Source organism: Aureococcus anophagefferens (assembly GCF_000186865.1).
Source record: "Aureococcus anophagefferens unplaced genomic scaffold AURANscaffold_11, whole genome shotgun sequence".
Lineage (NCBI taxonomy): Eukaryota > Pelagophyceae > Pelagomonadales > Pelagomonadaceae > Aureococcus > Aureococcus anophagefferens.
In genome coordinates this window covers 1,175,964-1,189,810 of record NW_008705571.1, presented here as the reverse complement: position 1 = coordinate 1,189,810, position 13,847 = coordinate 1,175,964, and the positions used below count along the sequence as shown (strand labels likewise).

The window sequence follows — 13,847 nt, the reverse complement described above, 5'->3', positions numbered from 1 at the left end:
GCAATGTGCGTTGCGCGTGTGGGCTAGCTTGCACAGGATGGCAGCGCGATCGTTCGCGCAGTCGTTCGGGACGAGCCTGTTGGGGCAGCCCGTCGTTCAAACGAGAGATGCAGCATCGACCTCTCCACCTCGCCGTGATTGGCCCGGGCTGCCTCGAAGAGTATTCTAACACGATGATGTGCGACGCAGCATAGACCCGGTGTAATCTATTCTACGACGATGATGCGCTTCGCGGCCCTCTGCGCGCGGATCGCGGCGCCGCCGCCGCGCAACGCCGCGCTGGCGCGCCTCGAGCACGCCCTGGTCCTCGGCCTCGCCGCCGTCGCCGCGCGGCGCCTGTGGCGCCTCGGACCCATGGGCGTCGTCAAGGCGGTGAGCTCCGCGCTGCTCGCCTCCGTCGCGTCCGTGGCCCCCGCCGCCGCCGCACGGGCGAAGCGCGCGGCGCTCGCGGACATCGAGCGGGGCATCGCGCGGTCGATGCACGGCGACGGCGACGCGGACGCGACGACCGCGCTGCCCGCCGCGGGCCGGCCCGCGGCCGCCGTGCTCGACGCGGCCCGGCGGCTCAAGCGGACCCACGACGGCTTCGCGTCGGGGAAGCAGTTCGGGGGCGTCTACCACGACCCGAACGGCGGCCTCGACGAGCTCCAGGCCGACGTCCCGCGAGTACAACGCGTCGAACCCGCTCTACCCGACGACGTTCCCCGCGCTGCGGAAGATGGAGGCCGAGTGCGTCGCCATGGTGCTCGACATGGTCCGCGGCGGCGAAAGCGCCTGCGGCCTCCTGACGTCCGGCGGCACGGAGAGCGTCATGATCGCGCTGCTGGCCTACCGCGAGCGCGCGCGGCGCGCGGACCCGAGCCGCACCGTCTTCGAGATCGTCGCCGCGTCGACGGCCCACGCGTGCTGCCACAAGGCCTGCCACTACTTCGGGCTCACGTTGGTCACCGTACCGCCCAGGGCAGCAAAAGAGAGCGAAATTCCCAACTTCAAAGGCTCCTTTCTCGGCCGTTTTCCACTCGTTTTGGCTGACTTTTGGACGAGCGATCATCTCCTTGAACGGCCTCGAAGCGTGGATGCGTTTTCCGGAACGCGCGCGCGCGGAACACTCAAGTTGAAGCGACGTTGAATCACTCTTTTGCTGCCCAGGTGCCGCCGGACCCCAAAACGCTCCGCCTGACGCCCGCGGCCGTCGCGGCGAAGCTCACGCGGCACACTGTGGCCATCTACGCGTCGGCGTGCACGTTCACGCACGGCGTCGTCGACGACGTGCCCGGCCTGGCCGCCCTCGCGCGGGCCCGCGGTCTGGGGCTGCACGTGGACAACTGCTTCGGCGGGTTCCTGCTGAGCCACCTCGGCGACCGCTACGCGGGCCCGGCCTGGGACCTGTCCGTCGACGGCGTCTCGTCGCTGTCCTGCGACGTCCACAAGTTCGGCTGCGCGTCCAAGGGCTGCTCCGTCGTCGCCTTTTCCGACGCGGCGCTGCGGCGCGCGTCGTACTGCCCGCGATTCGACGGCGCCGAGGGTTTATACGTGACGCCGACGCTCCAGGGCTCGCGGTCCGGCGGTGTGGTCGCGCAGGCCTGGGCGACGCTCCTCCACGTCGGCCGCGGCGGCTTCGAGGCCAAGGCGCGGGGCCTCGCGGACGCGCGCGACGCCGTCGTCGCGTTCGTGCGCGACCGCGTGCCCGAGCTCCGGCTGTTGGCGGACCACGACGCGACCTGCCCCGCGGTCGTGCCCCTCGGGCTGGCGCCCGGCTCGCCCGTGGCGTCGGTCTACGCCGTCGCGCACCACATGGCGGCCAGGGGCTGGAACCTGCCCACGGGGCAGAAACCGGCCTGCGTCTCCGTCCTCCTCGCCTACCAGCACGCGGGCCCGCTCCTCGACGCGCTCCTCGCGGACCTCCGGGCCGCCGTCGACGCGGCCGTCGCCGCGCCGGACGCGAAGCTCGACGGCGAACTGGCCGTCTACGGCGCCGCGGACGCCATCCCCGACGAGCTTCTCGACGAGGCCTGCCGCCTCTACGTCGACGTCCGCATGGCCGTCCGCGGCGCGGACGTCGGCAAGGCCGCGGCGGGGCCCTAGGAGTCGGCCACGCGCCACGAAGGATCGTCGGATTCGCGCGCGTTTTGGCCTGTCGAGGCCTATCGGCCGCGTGTGCTCTTGGGCATGCGATTTCTCCGACGCTAAATACACAATAACAATAATAATAATAGAGCCGCGCGCCCGTTCTTGACGACGGCAGGTTGAACTCAACGTTCAGCGTTGTTACCGCTGGCGAGCGTTTTTGCACGATGGCTGCGTAAAAAAGCCTTTTTGCACAATGATGGCCGATCCGCTGGAGACGGCGCTCGTCGACGATTTGGGCCTGCCCTTCTTCGCCACGATGGGCGGGACGACGGGCAAGCTCGCGGCGATGAAGGCGAAGCTCGGCAAGACGTCGCAACGGAAGCGTTTCGCGCTCTTCGACGGCCTCGACGCCGCCCGCGTGCGCGCGGCGCTCGACGAGGGCAAGGTCGTCGCCGCGCGCTGCGCCCGCGCGGCCGCCGTCGAGGCCTGGCCGCCCCTCGCTAAAACCTGCGCCGCCAAGGTCGGCCGGCGGGATTTAGGCGCGAGCGCGCACGTCGCGCTCGGGTCGCTCGTCGCCATGTCCGGCGCGAGCTGCTGGTGCGTCGGCGGCTTCGCCGACCAGCGCGACTGCCAGCAGGCGGGCGCGGCGCTCGTGGCCGAGTCGAAGCGGCGCAGCGAGGCGGGCGTGCGGACCATCTACGTCGTCCGCCCGGAGCCCGTGTGCGGCGCGGACGAGCTCAAGGCGCGCGCGGACCACCTCTGGGCGTCCGTGCCGGGCAACGAGCACATGCGGCTCGACGAGGAGGCGGCCTACTCCGTGTCCAACGAGGCGTCCGCGGCCAAGGTCGCGGCCGTCGCGCGGCGCCTCGGCGACTACGCCCTCGTCGTCGACGCGACGGCGTGCGTCGGCGGCAACGCCATCGCCTTCGCGCGCGCGTTCCCGCGCGTCGTCGCCGTCGAGATCGACGCCTCGAAGGCGGCCAAGCTCGCCCACAACGTCGCGCACGTCCGGTCGACGGCGCCGCTCGGCGCCGTCGACGTCGTCGTCGGCGACTGCTTGGACGAGCTCGACCGCGTGCCCGCGCTCGACGACGCGGGCGCCGCGGCGCTGGTCTTCGCGGACCCGCCCTGGGGCGGGCGCCACTACAAGTTCGCAAACGAGGCCGACGAGGTGCACCTCAAGGGCGGCGGCGGCGGCCTCGAGGCGCTCGTCGGCCTCTGCGCGCGGAAGCGCGCCGTGGGCCACCTCCTCCTCAAGGTGCCCTTCAACTTCAACGCCGCGTCGCTGGCGGCGTCGCGCCACGTCCGCCGGCTCGACACGGTCCTCCTCTCGTCCAAGGTCACGCTCCTCGTGCTCCACCTCGAGAAGGGCGCGCCGGGCCCGAAGGCGACGCGGAAGCGGGAGCGCGGCCCCTCCGGGGGCCGCGAGCACAAGAGCAAGAAGAAGAAGAAGAAGAAGACGCGCGACGACTAAAACTCGGACGACGAAGCTTACTACGGGGACGAGAGGCGCGCCTTGAGGCGCTGGAGGAAGTCGGGCTTCTTGCCCGGCGTCGGCGGGAGCGGCGCGGGCGCGGCCAGGGACGGCGCGCTCGCCGAGTCGCCGAGCGACGCGAGGAACGCGTGGCGCAGGATGTCGTCCGCCGACGGCCGCCGCTCCGCGTCGCGCGTGAAGCACCGGCCGATGAAGTCGAGGAGCTCCGGGCTCAGGTCGTAGCCGTCGACGGGCGGGCCGTCGGACGAGCGGCAGACGGCGATCATGAGCGCGTAGGGCGTCTTGAAGTTCTTCGTCTTCCAGGGCGGGTCCCCCGTGGCGCAGAGCAGCGCGAGGCCGCCGACGGCCCAGACGTCGCACTTGCGGCCGACGGCCTTGCCCGTCATCTGTTCCGGCGCCATGAAGAAGGGCGTGCCCCGGAGGCTGCCCGTCTGCATGAGCGTGCCCTCCTCGCCGAGGCGCTTGGACGCCCCAAAGTCCGCGAGCTTGGCGACGCCCGTGTCCGAGATGAGCACGTTCTCGCCCTTGATGTCGCGGTGGACGACGCGCTGCGCGTGGAGGAAGACGAGGCCGTTGAGCACGTGTCTCAGGTAGCGCCGTGTGATGGCGTCGTCGAAGGTGCCGCCGAAGGCCTTGACGTTCGCCGCGAGCGTGCCGCCGGGGACCCACTCCTGGAAGATGTGGATCTTCGCCTCGGGCTCGTCGATCTCGCTGCCGAGGTACTTGACGATGTTGTCGTGCTTGAGCGTCGAGAGGATGGCGATCTCGCGGTGCGTCTCCTCGAGGTGCTTCTTGAGGGAGTCGCTCGGCTCGTCGTCGCCGTCGTGGCGCACGGGCAGGAGGAGCGTCTTCACGGCGATGAGCGCGCCCGTCTCGAGGTCGAGGCCCTGGAAGACCTGGCCGTAGGACCTACCGCGCGCGTCGGTAACGATGTCGCATCGTCTTCCCGGTCAAAATCTCTCGAACATCGTCACGGATGCAGGACGCTGCGTAGGACCCGCTCCCGATGAGCTTGCCGAGCTTCCACCGCGACACGCCGATGGTCTCGGGGAGCGGCGAGCACCGCCGCGGGGGCCCGGGCGACGCCGCGGGCTCCGGCGGCGGCGGCCGGTCGTCGGGCGCGGGCGGCGGATACGTCGGGAAGCCGTGGCTCGCCTCCAGGGTCGCGACGTTGCACAGGTCGCCCGACGCCTCCTTGTCGTCGAGCATCTCCGCGAACATCGCCGCGAGCGGCAGGGGGCCCTCCTTGGGCCTCTTGTCGCTCGGCATGATCAGCGCGATGAGCGCCTCCTGGGTCCCCGGCGCGAGGCCCTTGACGAGCAGCTTGGTCGTCGTCGCGTCGAGCGCCGCGCCGTCGAGGCGCCGCAGGCGTCGCACGACGGCCTTCGCGTCCGGCGCCGCGATCTCCGCCGCCTCGAGGACGGCGACGGCCGTGTCCTCGTCCATGGACTGCAGCTCCTGGATCTTCTTCATCGCCGCGGGCTTCGACGCGCCCCCGCCCATGGCTGGGGCGGGGGGGACTGCGCCGGTGCTGGCTTCGGCGGCCTCTAGTCGGGGCAGCACGAACTCCGGGCCACCATGCTTGCGCTCTGCTCGAATGTTTGTGCAAGCACTGCATAGTGCAGTGGACAGTAGCAGCCTGCCCGTGGAAGGATGGCCGGCCCGGCGGGGGACGTCGAGCTCGTCGACGAAGCGAAGGCGCCCACCGTCGACGAGGAGAAGGCGCCCACCGCCGACGATGCGGAGCACGGCATGGCATGCCGGAAGATCGTCGTCGACGCCGGCGAGCACATCGTCGACGCGGCCCACGACGCGGCCAAGCACGTCGCCGGCGCGGCCCACGACGCCGCGGTGCTGTCGAAGCGGCTCCAGCAGGACTTCATGGGCATCGCCGACACGGAGTCGCGCGCCGCGTCCCGCGGCCGCGGCGCGTGTCGAGAGCCTTCGACCGGGGACGGACGCCGTCACCGACGCGCGGCGTAGGTCGCACGGCTACATCGAGGAGGAGGTCGAATCCGTCTTCGAGCCCATCGCCGGGACCTACGAGGCGCCGATCACGCTCGAGGAGTACAAGCGGACGGTGCTCAAGGGCAAGGAGTACAAGAGCTCCTGGGACGAGCTCTTCTTCGACCTCGCGCTCGTCGCGACGTTCGGGTCCCTGGCGACGATCCTGTCCCTCTTCGAGCCGCTCCACGACGCCCACCACGGCGACGACCACTACGGCCACGGCGACGACCACGGCGACGACCACGGCGACGACCACGGCGACGACCACGGCGGCGGCCACCGCCGGCGCCTGAGCGCCGGCGCGCAGGTCGCGCACCTGAGCTTCCCCCAGGCCATCACGCTCTACTGCCTCTGCACGGCGACCGTCGTCGCGGTGCGCCGCTTCACGGACGGCCACCGCGCGCAGTGGTACCGCAACGACCTCGTCGGGTCCGCGCTCCTCCTGCTGCGCGCGGGCTGCGTCGTCGGCATGGGCGCCGTCGCCAAGTACGGCAAGGAGAAGATCTGGCAGTTCCACGCGTTCTTCGCGGCCGCGAACTTCATCGGCCTGTTGAGCGTGCTGGACTGCTACCGGTCGCGGCCCAAGCACTGGAAGACGCTGCTCACGGAGACGGCGAACCTCGCCGGCAACGCGATCTTCTCGCTGGCCTTCGCGCTCGTCTACCACCCGGACTGCGGCGGCTACGGCTTCGTGGGCTGGCGCGGCTACGCGGTGTGGATGCTCGCGATGCCCTTCATCTTCGCGGGGTCCTGGATGTTCGAGCACAGCGGCGTCGGGCCCGACAGCACGAGCCGGCTGCCCGTGAACGTCGAGTACGTGAGCGAGCGCTTCGGGCTGCTGGTCATCATCACGTGCGGCGAGTCGCTCTTCGCGGCGATCTCGATCCTCGCCGACTCGGACAGCTTCCACAAGCTCGTCGTCGCGTTCCTCTCGACCTACTACGCGCTGCTCATCAAGCTCCTCTACTTCGAGCTCCAGTCGAACGTGTCGAAGCACGCCATGGAGGTGAGCCACTTCCGGGGCGTCGGCTGGACGCTCGTGCACATCCCGGTCTTCGTGTGCGCGGCGGGCGCGGGCGGCGTGCTCCACTGGGCGAACAAGGGCGACAAGTGGAGCGCGCGGGAGCGCCACCTGTTTTTAGGGTTCACGGTCGTGGAGCTCCTCGCGCTGAGCCTCGTGTCCCTCTTCCACGGCAAGATCCACAACGACTCGAATTTGTGGTGGACGAAGAAGAAGACCCGCGTGCTCGTGCGCCTGACCATGTGCACGTGCATGGCCGTGGGCGTGCTGCTGAAGAAGGCCGACAACATCTACACGCTCGCGTACGCCTGCGCGCTCATCACCATGGACTTCTGCTACGAGTTCAACGCGAAGCGCCACATCGCCGAGGAGCACGAGAAGGAGGAGGAGATCTACACGTCCAAGCGCCGCGTGTCCGAGCAGCTCGCGGCCGCGCAGGCCGCGGGCGAGGTCGCCCCGCTCCGACACCGCTCCGCGACGACGCCCATCAGCCTCGGGGCGTGAGGGCGCCGCCTCGCGCGTAATTCGTTCTTGTTCAACGTCCGGTCAACACACGGCTTCCCCCCCCCCCGGGGACCCCTCCCCTCCCCGGACGGACGCCGTCGGGCGCGTCCCCTTCAACTTAACGTCAACATCGCGTTAACAACGACATACACGTGCGCCAGCCCTGAGTCTCTGTGACGAGACGAGGAAGCATCACCAGTGCTGCAGCCGCGCGCGATGGCGCTCGCGCGACTCTGCACTCTTGCGTTCGCCCTCCTCGGCGTCGAGGCCTTCGCGCCGTCGCGCGCTCGCTTCGCTCCAAAACTCACGCGTATTGGTGCGACGGACGTCGGCGACGCCATCGCCTGCTACGGCCGCGTCGCCGACAAGATGTTCGTCGTGAAGCCCGACGAGGTCGAGGGCACGGCCGCGAGCGGCTACGAGTTCGGCATCTTGCAAGCCGGCAAGCCCAAGTGGCTGTGCACCTACTCCATGCGCAAGGGCCTCCTGCAGGGCGGCGGCAACGAGGCCATCCACCGGCCCGCCTGGCGGAGCCTCTTCGGCGCCGACGGCGTCCTCGAGGACCGCGCGGCGCTCGGCGCGAGGCTCGCGGACCGGGCCCACGCGATGCCGCTCGGCGCGCCGTCCGGCGCGGGCGCCAAGGCGACCGAGCCGCCGACGGACGCGGCCGTCGCCGCGCTCTGGAAGCTCCTCGGCGGCTCGGGCTGCGGCTGCTGCGCGCTGGAGGCCTCCAAGGCGGAGGCGTCGCTTCGCGCCGCGGCCGAGGCGCACTCGAGCGACGCGGACCAGCTCAACTTCAAGGCGTTCGCCGCGGCGTTCGAGGGCGCGAGCGCGTAATCCGCGACCGCGCCGCGTCATCGGTTCCCGCGTACTCCGTTACCGCTCCGCGTTCTGCGCGAAGTAGGCCCCGTGGGTCTTGGGCGTGATCGCCGGCGCATCCCAGCCCGCGGCGCGGAGGTCCGCGGAGATCTTGTTGAGGCGCTTCGCGTTGACCTCGAAGTCGAGGAAGCCGACGCGCGACGCGGAGCGCACGCGGAGCACGTAGGGCGTCGTGTGGCTCAGCACGAGCTCGAGGTCGTCGATGTAGCCGTTCTTCAGGGACTCGTAGCGCACGTACTCGTAGCCGTCCTTCTCCGCGACGATCTCGAAGCCGCCGCCGTCGACGCCGGACTGGCCCGGCGGGTAGGCCCGGAGCGTCCGCCCGAGCTGCGCGACGAGGTCCTCGCGCGTCGCCGCCGCCGGCGCCTTCCACGCGGGGATCGTGTGCTCGGGGAACTCGTCGGGCGTCGTGCAGAAGCAGTTGGGCGCGCCGCCGCAGAGCTTCAGCTCCGGCGCATCGCTCTCGGACTCGGGCCGCTCCCGGAGCCCGAGGTCGCTGGGCACGGGGCCCCGGCGCTTCTTGCGGTCCGCGTACCTCGCGGCCTCCGGGATGGCGTTGGAGTAGGCCTGCACCGGCCGGCCGGCAACGAGCGTGGTGATGGAGGCGCCGAGGCCCCCGACCTGCCGCCGGCTCACGGCCCGCATGCGGTGCGGCCGCGCGGCGAAGGCGAGAGGGAACAGGAGGACTGCGAAAGTCATCGATGCGGCGACCATGCCGAGCGGCGCGCGCGCTGGCGGCCGAAGGACTAAGGACTGCTGACGAGGTCGAGCTGAGGAAGGCAGCCCCAAGCCGAGCCTGCCGTCACCTTCGGCGAGCGTCCGGCGCCGCGGCCGACGGGCCCCTGCGCGACGGTCCGGCCCCGGGACGGGGGGCGGGGACGGCGGGCACGGGGGTTCCGGCACGGTAAATGCGCTCAGGGCACGCGGCCCGGCACGGGCCCGGCACGCGGCACGGCACTCGGCACGGGCCCCCGGGCACGGGCCGGGCACGGGCCACGCGGCCCGGCACGGGCCCGGCACTCGGCACGGGCCCCGGGCACGGGCCGGGCACGGGCCGGGGAGGCCCGGCACGGGCCCGGCACGGGGCCCCGGGCACGGCCCGGGCACGGGCCGGGGACGTGGCCGGGGACCGCGGCACGCACCGTCGCGCAGGGGCCCCTCGGCCGGCTCAGTGGCGAGGCGAAGCGAGCCACCTCACCATGGGACTGTGAGGAAGGAGGCATCGTGAGTGCATCGTGCACCGCACCCAAAACGTTGCGACGGACGCGCCCCGCTCTCGGCCATCCCCCGACGCGCCAAAGGCCCGCGGCGGCCGGCGCTCGGAGTCCCGCGGGGCGCCCTCCTCGCCTTAAAGGAAGCGGTGGTTAGGTCGCCGCGGCGGCCCGACGCGCGCCTATTGCTCGTTGGAGATCGCGTGGCCGATCACGGCGCAGTGGGGCCAGAGGAAGTGGTCGTAGGTGTAGGGGAGCGTCGCCGTGTTCGGGCGCATGGCCTCGTAGAGCTCCTCGTTCGTGTAGAACATGTTGTCCTTGTCGAAGAGGTTCTTGAAGGGCTGGTAGTTCGTCGGGTTGTGGCCGTAGCACTTGTGGTAGGGGTCCCAGGTCTCGTCGTAGTTCGCGAGGTTGCCGAGGCGCTTGTAGTGCCAGAGGCGGTCCACGGTGGGGTGGAGCACCCAGAAGGTGATGTCGTTGGTGCTCGTCGCCTGGAACATGTCGCCGATGTGGCCCGGCGAGCAGAGCACCTTGAGGAGCTCGTCGTAGATGTGGCGACTCTCCGTCGTCGTGTAGCCCGGCAGCGTGTAGTAGGCCGTGCCGTTGCCGTCCTTCCACTGCTCGATGATGTGGCCCTCCATGTCGTAGTAGTGCACGGCCGACAGGACGCCCGCGTCGTCCAAAATCTCGTAGGACGTCTTGCCCGCGACGGACTTGGGCGTGCACTGGCACTGGCACGACTTCCACGAGTCGGCCATGTCGCACGACCCCGGGCACTCGACGTAGCCCGCGCGCCAGAGTTCTTTCGATAGCGCCTGGATCTCGTGGGCGAAGGTGAGCACGGCCGGCGACGTCTCGCCGTTGTTCTCGTCGGCGAAGATGTGGTTCCAGGACCCGCCGACGGTCTCGTGGATGTGGCCGTGCGCCGCGCTGTTGAGCTGGCGGCTCATGGACATCCACGTCGTCTTCTTCATGGCCACGGCGTACTCCTTGCACCCCGACGGCTTCATGTTGTTCTCGTAGCCGTAGATCTTCGAGTGGCGCGTGAGGAAGGGCGTCGGGTCGTTGTTCCACGGCGCGCGGAGCACGCCGTACGAGTTCGTCACCTCGGAGAAGTTGCGCGCGTTCGTCATCGCCGGCACGAAGGCCCAGCGGCCCTCGACGACGGTGTGCAGGTCGTTGTCCGGCGACGCGTTGCCGAACCAGTCGTCCGCGAAGATGGGCGACTGGCGCCACGTCGCCGGCTCGTAGAACGTGCTCTCCATCGTGAAGTCCCAGTAGGGCACGGACGTCGACGGGTAGACGGACTGGAGCGCCTTCTCGAACTCGAGGGAGAAGGCCATGTGGGACGTGACGAAGCCCGCGCCCTGGTGCCAGTGGTCGCAGTCCGCCGTGCCGCCGTAGTAGAGGTGGACGCGGTTGAAGTAGTCCTTCGACTTGTAGTCGGACCCGAAGAGCCGCTGGCCGACCTCCGTCGGCACGCGCTGCATGACCTGGGCCGCCTGAAAGAAGGCCTCGCGGTCCTGGTCGCTCAGGCTCCGGATCTCCCGCCGCGTGTACTTGACCATGACCTTGGCCGCGAGCACGCACGACGTCGTGCCGTTGACCTTCTCGACCAGCACGACGGACTTCCAGCCCGCGGACGTCCACAGCGCGTCGACGGAGGTCCCGTAGCCCTGCGTGTGGCCGTCGACGATCCACTTGTAGAACGTGGCCTCGGGGTGGCCGTCGGCCATCGTCAGCGCGTGCGCGCGGTACGGCTCCGCCAAATAGGTCCACGGGTACGCGTACTCGCCCGTCTGGATGGGGCTGCTCCGCGTGTAGGCGTTGCGGATCGTCACGTCGAGCTTGCTCGGGAGCTGGGCGAGGCGCTTCCGGTGGCTCGCGGCGTTGCCGTCGACGGGCGCCTCGTCTAAAAACGACTGCACGCTCGGCGGCAGGTCGTTGCGCTCGTCCATCAAAAAGTCGAGCGGCGCGGCCGGGTCGTAGACGAAGCTCGACCCGTGGGCGCCGGCGCCGCTCGACGCCGCCGCGGGCGCGGACGCCGACGCCGCCAGGTTTGGCCGCGGCGCCGTCTCGGCGACGGGGCCCACGGCCCCGAGCAGGAGCGACCCCAGGCTCAGGGCCGCGCCGACGCCCATGAGCAACCGGCCAATGCCTGGCGGCGCCATGGCCACCCTTGCGGAGCACGCCGCGCCCGACGTGTCCCCCACCGGAGCCCGACTCTCACACGCGGAGAGCCGGCCCCAAGGCTGCCCAGGCTGTGTCGTCGAATTGGATGATGAGCGCCGCGGCAACACGAGGATTCGGGAGATTTGGTGAAGGGGGCCTCAATGTAGGCTCGTGAAAACTCCACACCCCGGTAGGCTCCCGGTCGGCCGCCCGCCTAAGCCGCAGCGAGTGACGCGAGGCCACGCCAGCCCGGCGATGCGACCACGTTTAGCCCTCCGTCGGCGCGGCGGTGGGCTCGGCCTTGACCTCCTCCTCCGCGGGCTCGTCGTCGTCGCCGTCGTTGTCCCAGTCGTCGGGCTCGAAGCGCGTCCAGGGCCGCGCGGCGCCGTCGGCCGGCGGCGCGGGGTCGTCGTCGTCCCACGCGTCGTCCGGGTCGACGCGCGCGGCCGCGACCGCGGGCGACGGTTTCGCCTCGCGGAGGACGAGCGGCGACGGCGCCTGAGGCGGCGGCGGCCCGGGCGCCGCGGGCGACGACGCCGGCGACGGGCCGTGGTCCTTGCCCTTGGGCCGCGGCTTCGCGAGGCCGCTCCGCCGCGGCGGCGCGGGGCCCGCGGGGCCGAGGCCCAGGTTCGCGGCCGCCGCGCCGCAGAAGAGGGCGTCGAGGCTCCGCGGCTCGTCGGCGCGCGGCGGCGGCGGCGGCGGCCGCCGCGCGGGCGGCGTCACGGCCCGCGCGACGCGCGGGCCCGCGGCCGGGTCGTCCGCGTCGTCGACGGAGTCCTCCGTGAACGTCGACCCGGACCGCGCGCGCGGCTTCGACGGCGACAGGGGCGCCTGTTCCAGGCAGCCCGCGGCGGCGCCGAGCCACTTGGCGTACGTCGCCTGGAGCTCGCCCTTCGTCTTGGCGACGCAGAAGCGCTGGATCCAGCGCGGGATCGACAGCACCTCCGTCAGGAAGACGCAGCGGTAGAAGACGGCGACCGTCGTGTCGTCGCCCCCGCCGGAGAAGAGCCAGGTCGTCTCGACCTGGAGCGCCGCGGCGTAGGGGATCCCGTCGAAGCGCGAGCTCTCGGTGATCGCGAGCGCGCAGTCCGGCGACGGGTCGACGAAGGCGCGCTGCGTCTTCACGGTCGGGATGGCCAGGGCCAGGCCCGGCATGCGGATGGACGTCGTCAGCGGGTGGCGCGTGTCGACGCGCCGCTCGCGCGGCGCCGCCCGCGTCCACGGCGTCGCTCGCGCGCCCTCGTTGGCGCAGAACGCCTCGAGGAAGTAGGGATAGAAGGACCGCGGCGCGTCGCCGTCGCTGTCGAAGCTCCCGCCGTCGAAGGCGCCCGACGCCGCCGACGCGACGACGTTGCCGTCGGCCCAGAACGCCTCGAAGACGCGCTCGGGCGCCACGCCGGCGAGGTCCGCGGCCAGGACGAGCGCGTGCGGCTCGTCGCCGCCCGTGGACTCGGCGCCGCCCGCCGCGAGGCAGGCGCCGACGGCCGCGCGCGCGCGCGCCGCCGCCGCGTCCTCCTCCGCGCGCGCCGCGGCGGCCGGCGCGGCGGCCGGCGCGGTCGCGGCGGCCGGCGGCGGCGGCGGCGGCGCCTTCGCGTCCGACGCGACCGGCGGCGGATCGCTGCCGCGGAGCCGGAAGGCCTCGACGTCGTTCGCCTTGGACACGAGGCCCGCGAGGCGCGCGACGAGGGCGACGAGCGACAGGAAGCCGACGCCGAAGGCGAGGAAGAGGACGGGGCTGCCGTCGACGAGGCCGCGCTCCCACTCCTGCATCGACGAGCCGACGAGCGTCTTTTTCGTGATGACGGCGAGGAGCAGCGACGCCGACGCCGTGCCCCAGAGCGGCGCGGACGCTTCCGCCGCCATCGCAGGGGCGAGGCAAAATTAGTCACCGGATCAATCAGCTGCCCCCTTTAGTAAGTGCTCCTGGAACTGCAATCTGGGGAATTGCCTCTGTTGTCTATGAGTCGTCAAAACTAAAAATGGACGCGGTCTCGGACTCCGAGCTCTCGGCCATCGCCGCGGACGTCGAGGATGCGCTGGCGGGCCGCGCGAGCGCGCTGGACAAGGCCTGCCGGCGCGGCGAGAAGCGGCTGGCGTCGCTCGGCGGGTCGGCGAGCGAGGCCGGCGCCCTGCGGCTGGCGACGGCCGTGCGCGACGGGCGGCTGCGCCTCGTCGGCGACGCGCGCGACGCGTCGGCGGCGCGGAGCGCGGCGAAGGCGGCCTGGGCGGCGCAGCGGCTCACGCTCGAGCCGCTGCTGCGCGCCGCGAAGCGGCCGCGGCCGGACCCGGCCGCGAGGCGCGCCGTCGCCGCGGCCGTCGACGGCGCGCAGCGCGCCTTCGCGCCGCGGCTCGAGTGGATTTTGCGGGACGGCGCCGGCGGCCCGGCGGCCGCGGCGGCGCACGGCGTGCTCATGGCGCTCGGCGACCTGGAGCGCTACCGCGAGGCGCACGCGGCGTCGGCGGCGCGGGGCACGGCCGCGGCGCTCTA

General features: G+C 71.7%; 2 protein-coding genes across 2 annotated transcripts; one reads left to right on the top strand and one right to left on the bottom strand.

Moving 5' to 3' along the window:
• Window positions 1–664: 664 nt before the first annotated feature.
• AURANDRAFT_27290 (hypothetical protein) lies at window positions 665–2,085 on the top strand (the record flags this gene model as incomplete). Its single annotated transcript, XM_009039445.1, has 2 exons — window positions 665–949; window positions 1,150–2,085. Coding segments are annotated over 2 exons (1,221 nt in total), but the record flags the coding sequence as incomplete, so codon positions are not given.
• A 1,599-nt stretch (window positions 2,086–3,684) lies between these two features.
• Window positions 3,685–4,597, bottom strand: AURANDRAFT_5375 (hypothetical protein; the record flags this gene model as incomplete). Its single annotated transcript, XM_009039257.1, has 2 exons — window positions 3,685–4,474; window positions 4,563–4,597. Coding segments are annotated over 2 exons (825 nt in total), but the record flags the coding sequence as incomplete, so codon positions are not given.
• Window positions 4,598–13,847: the final 9,250 nt, after the last annotated feature.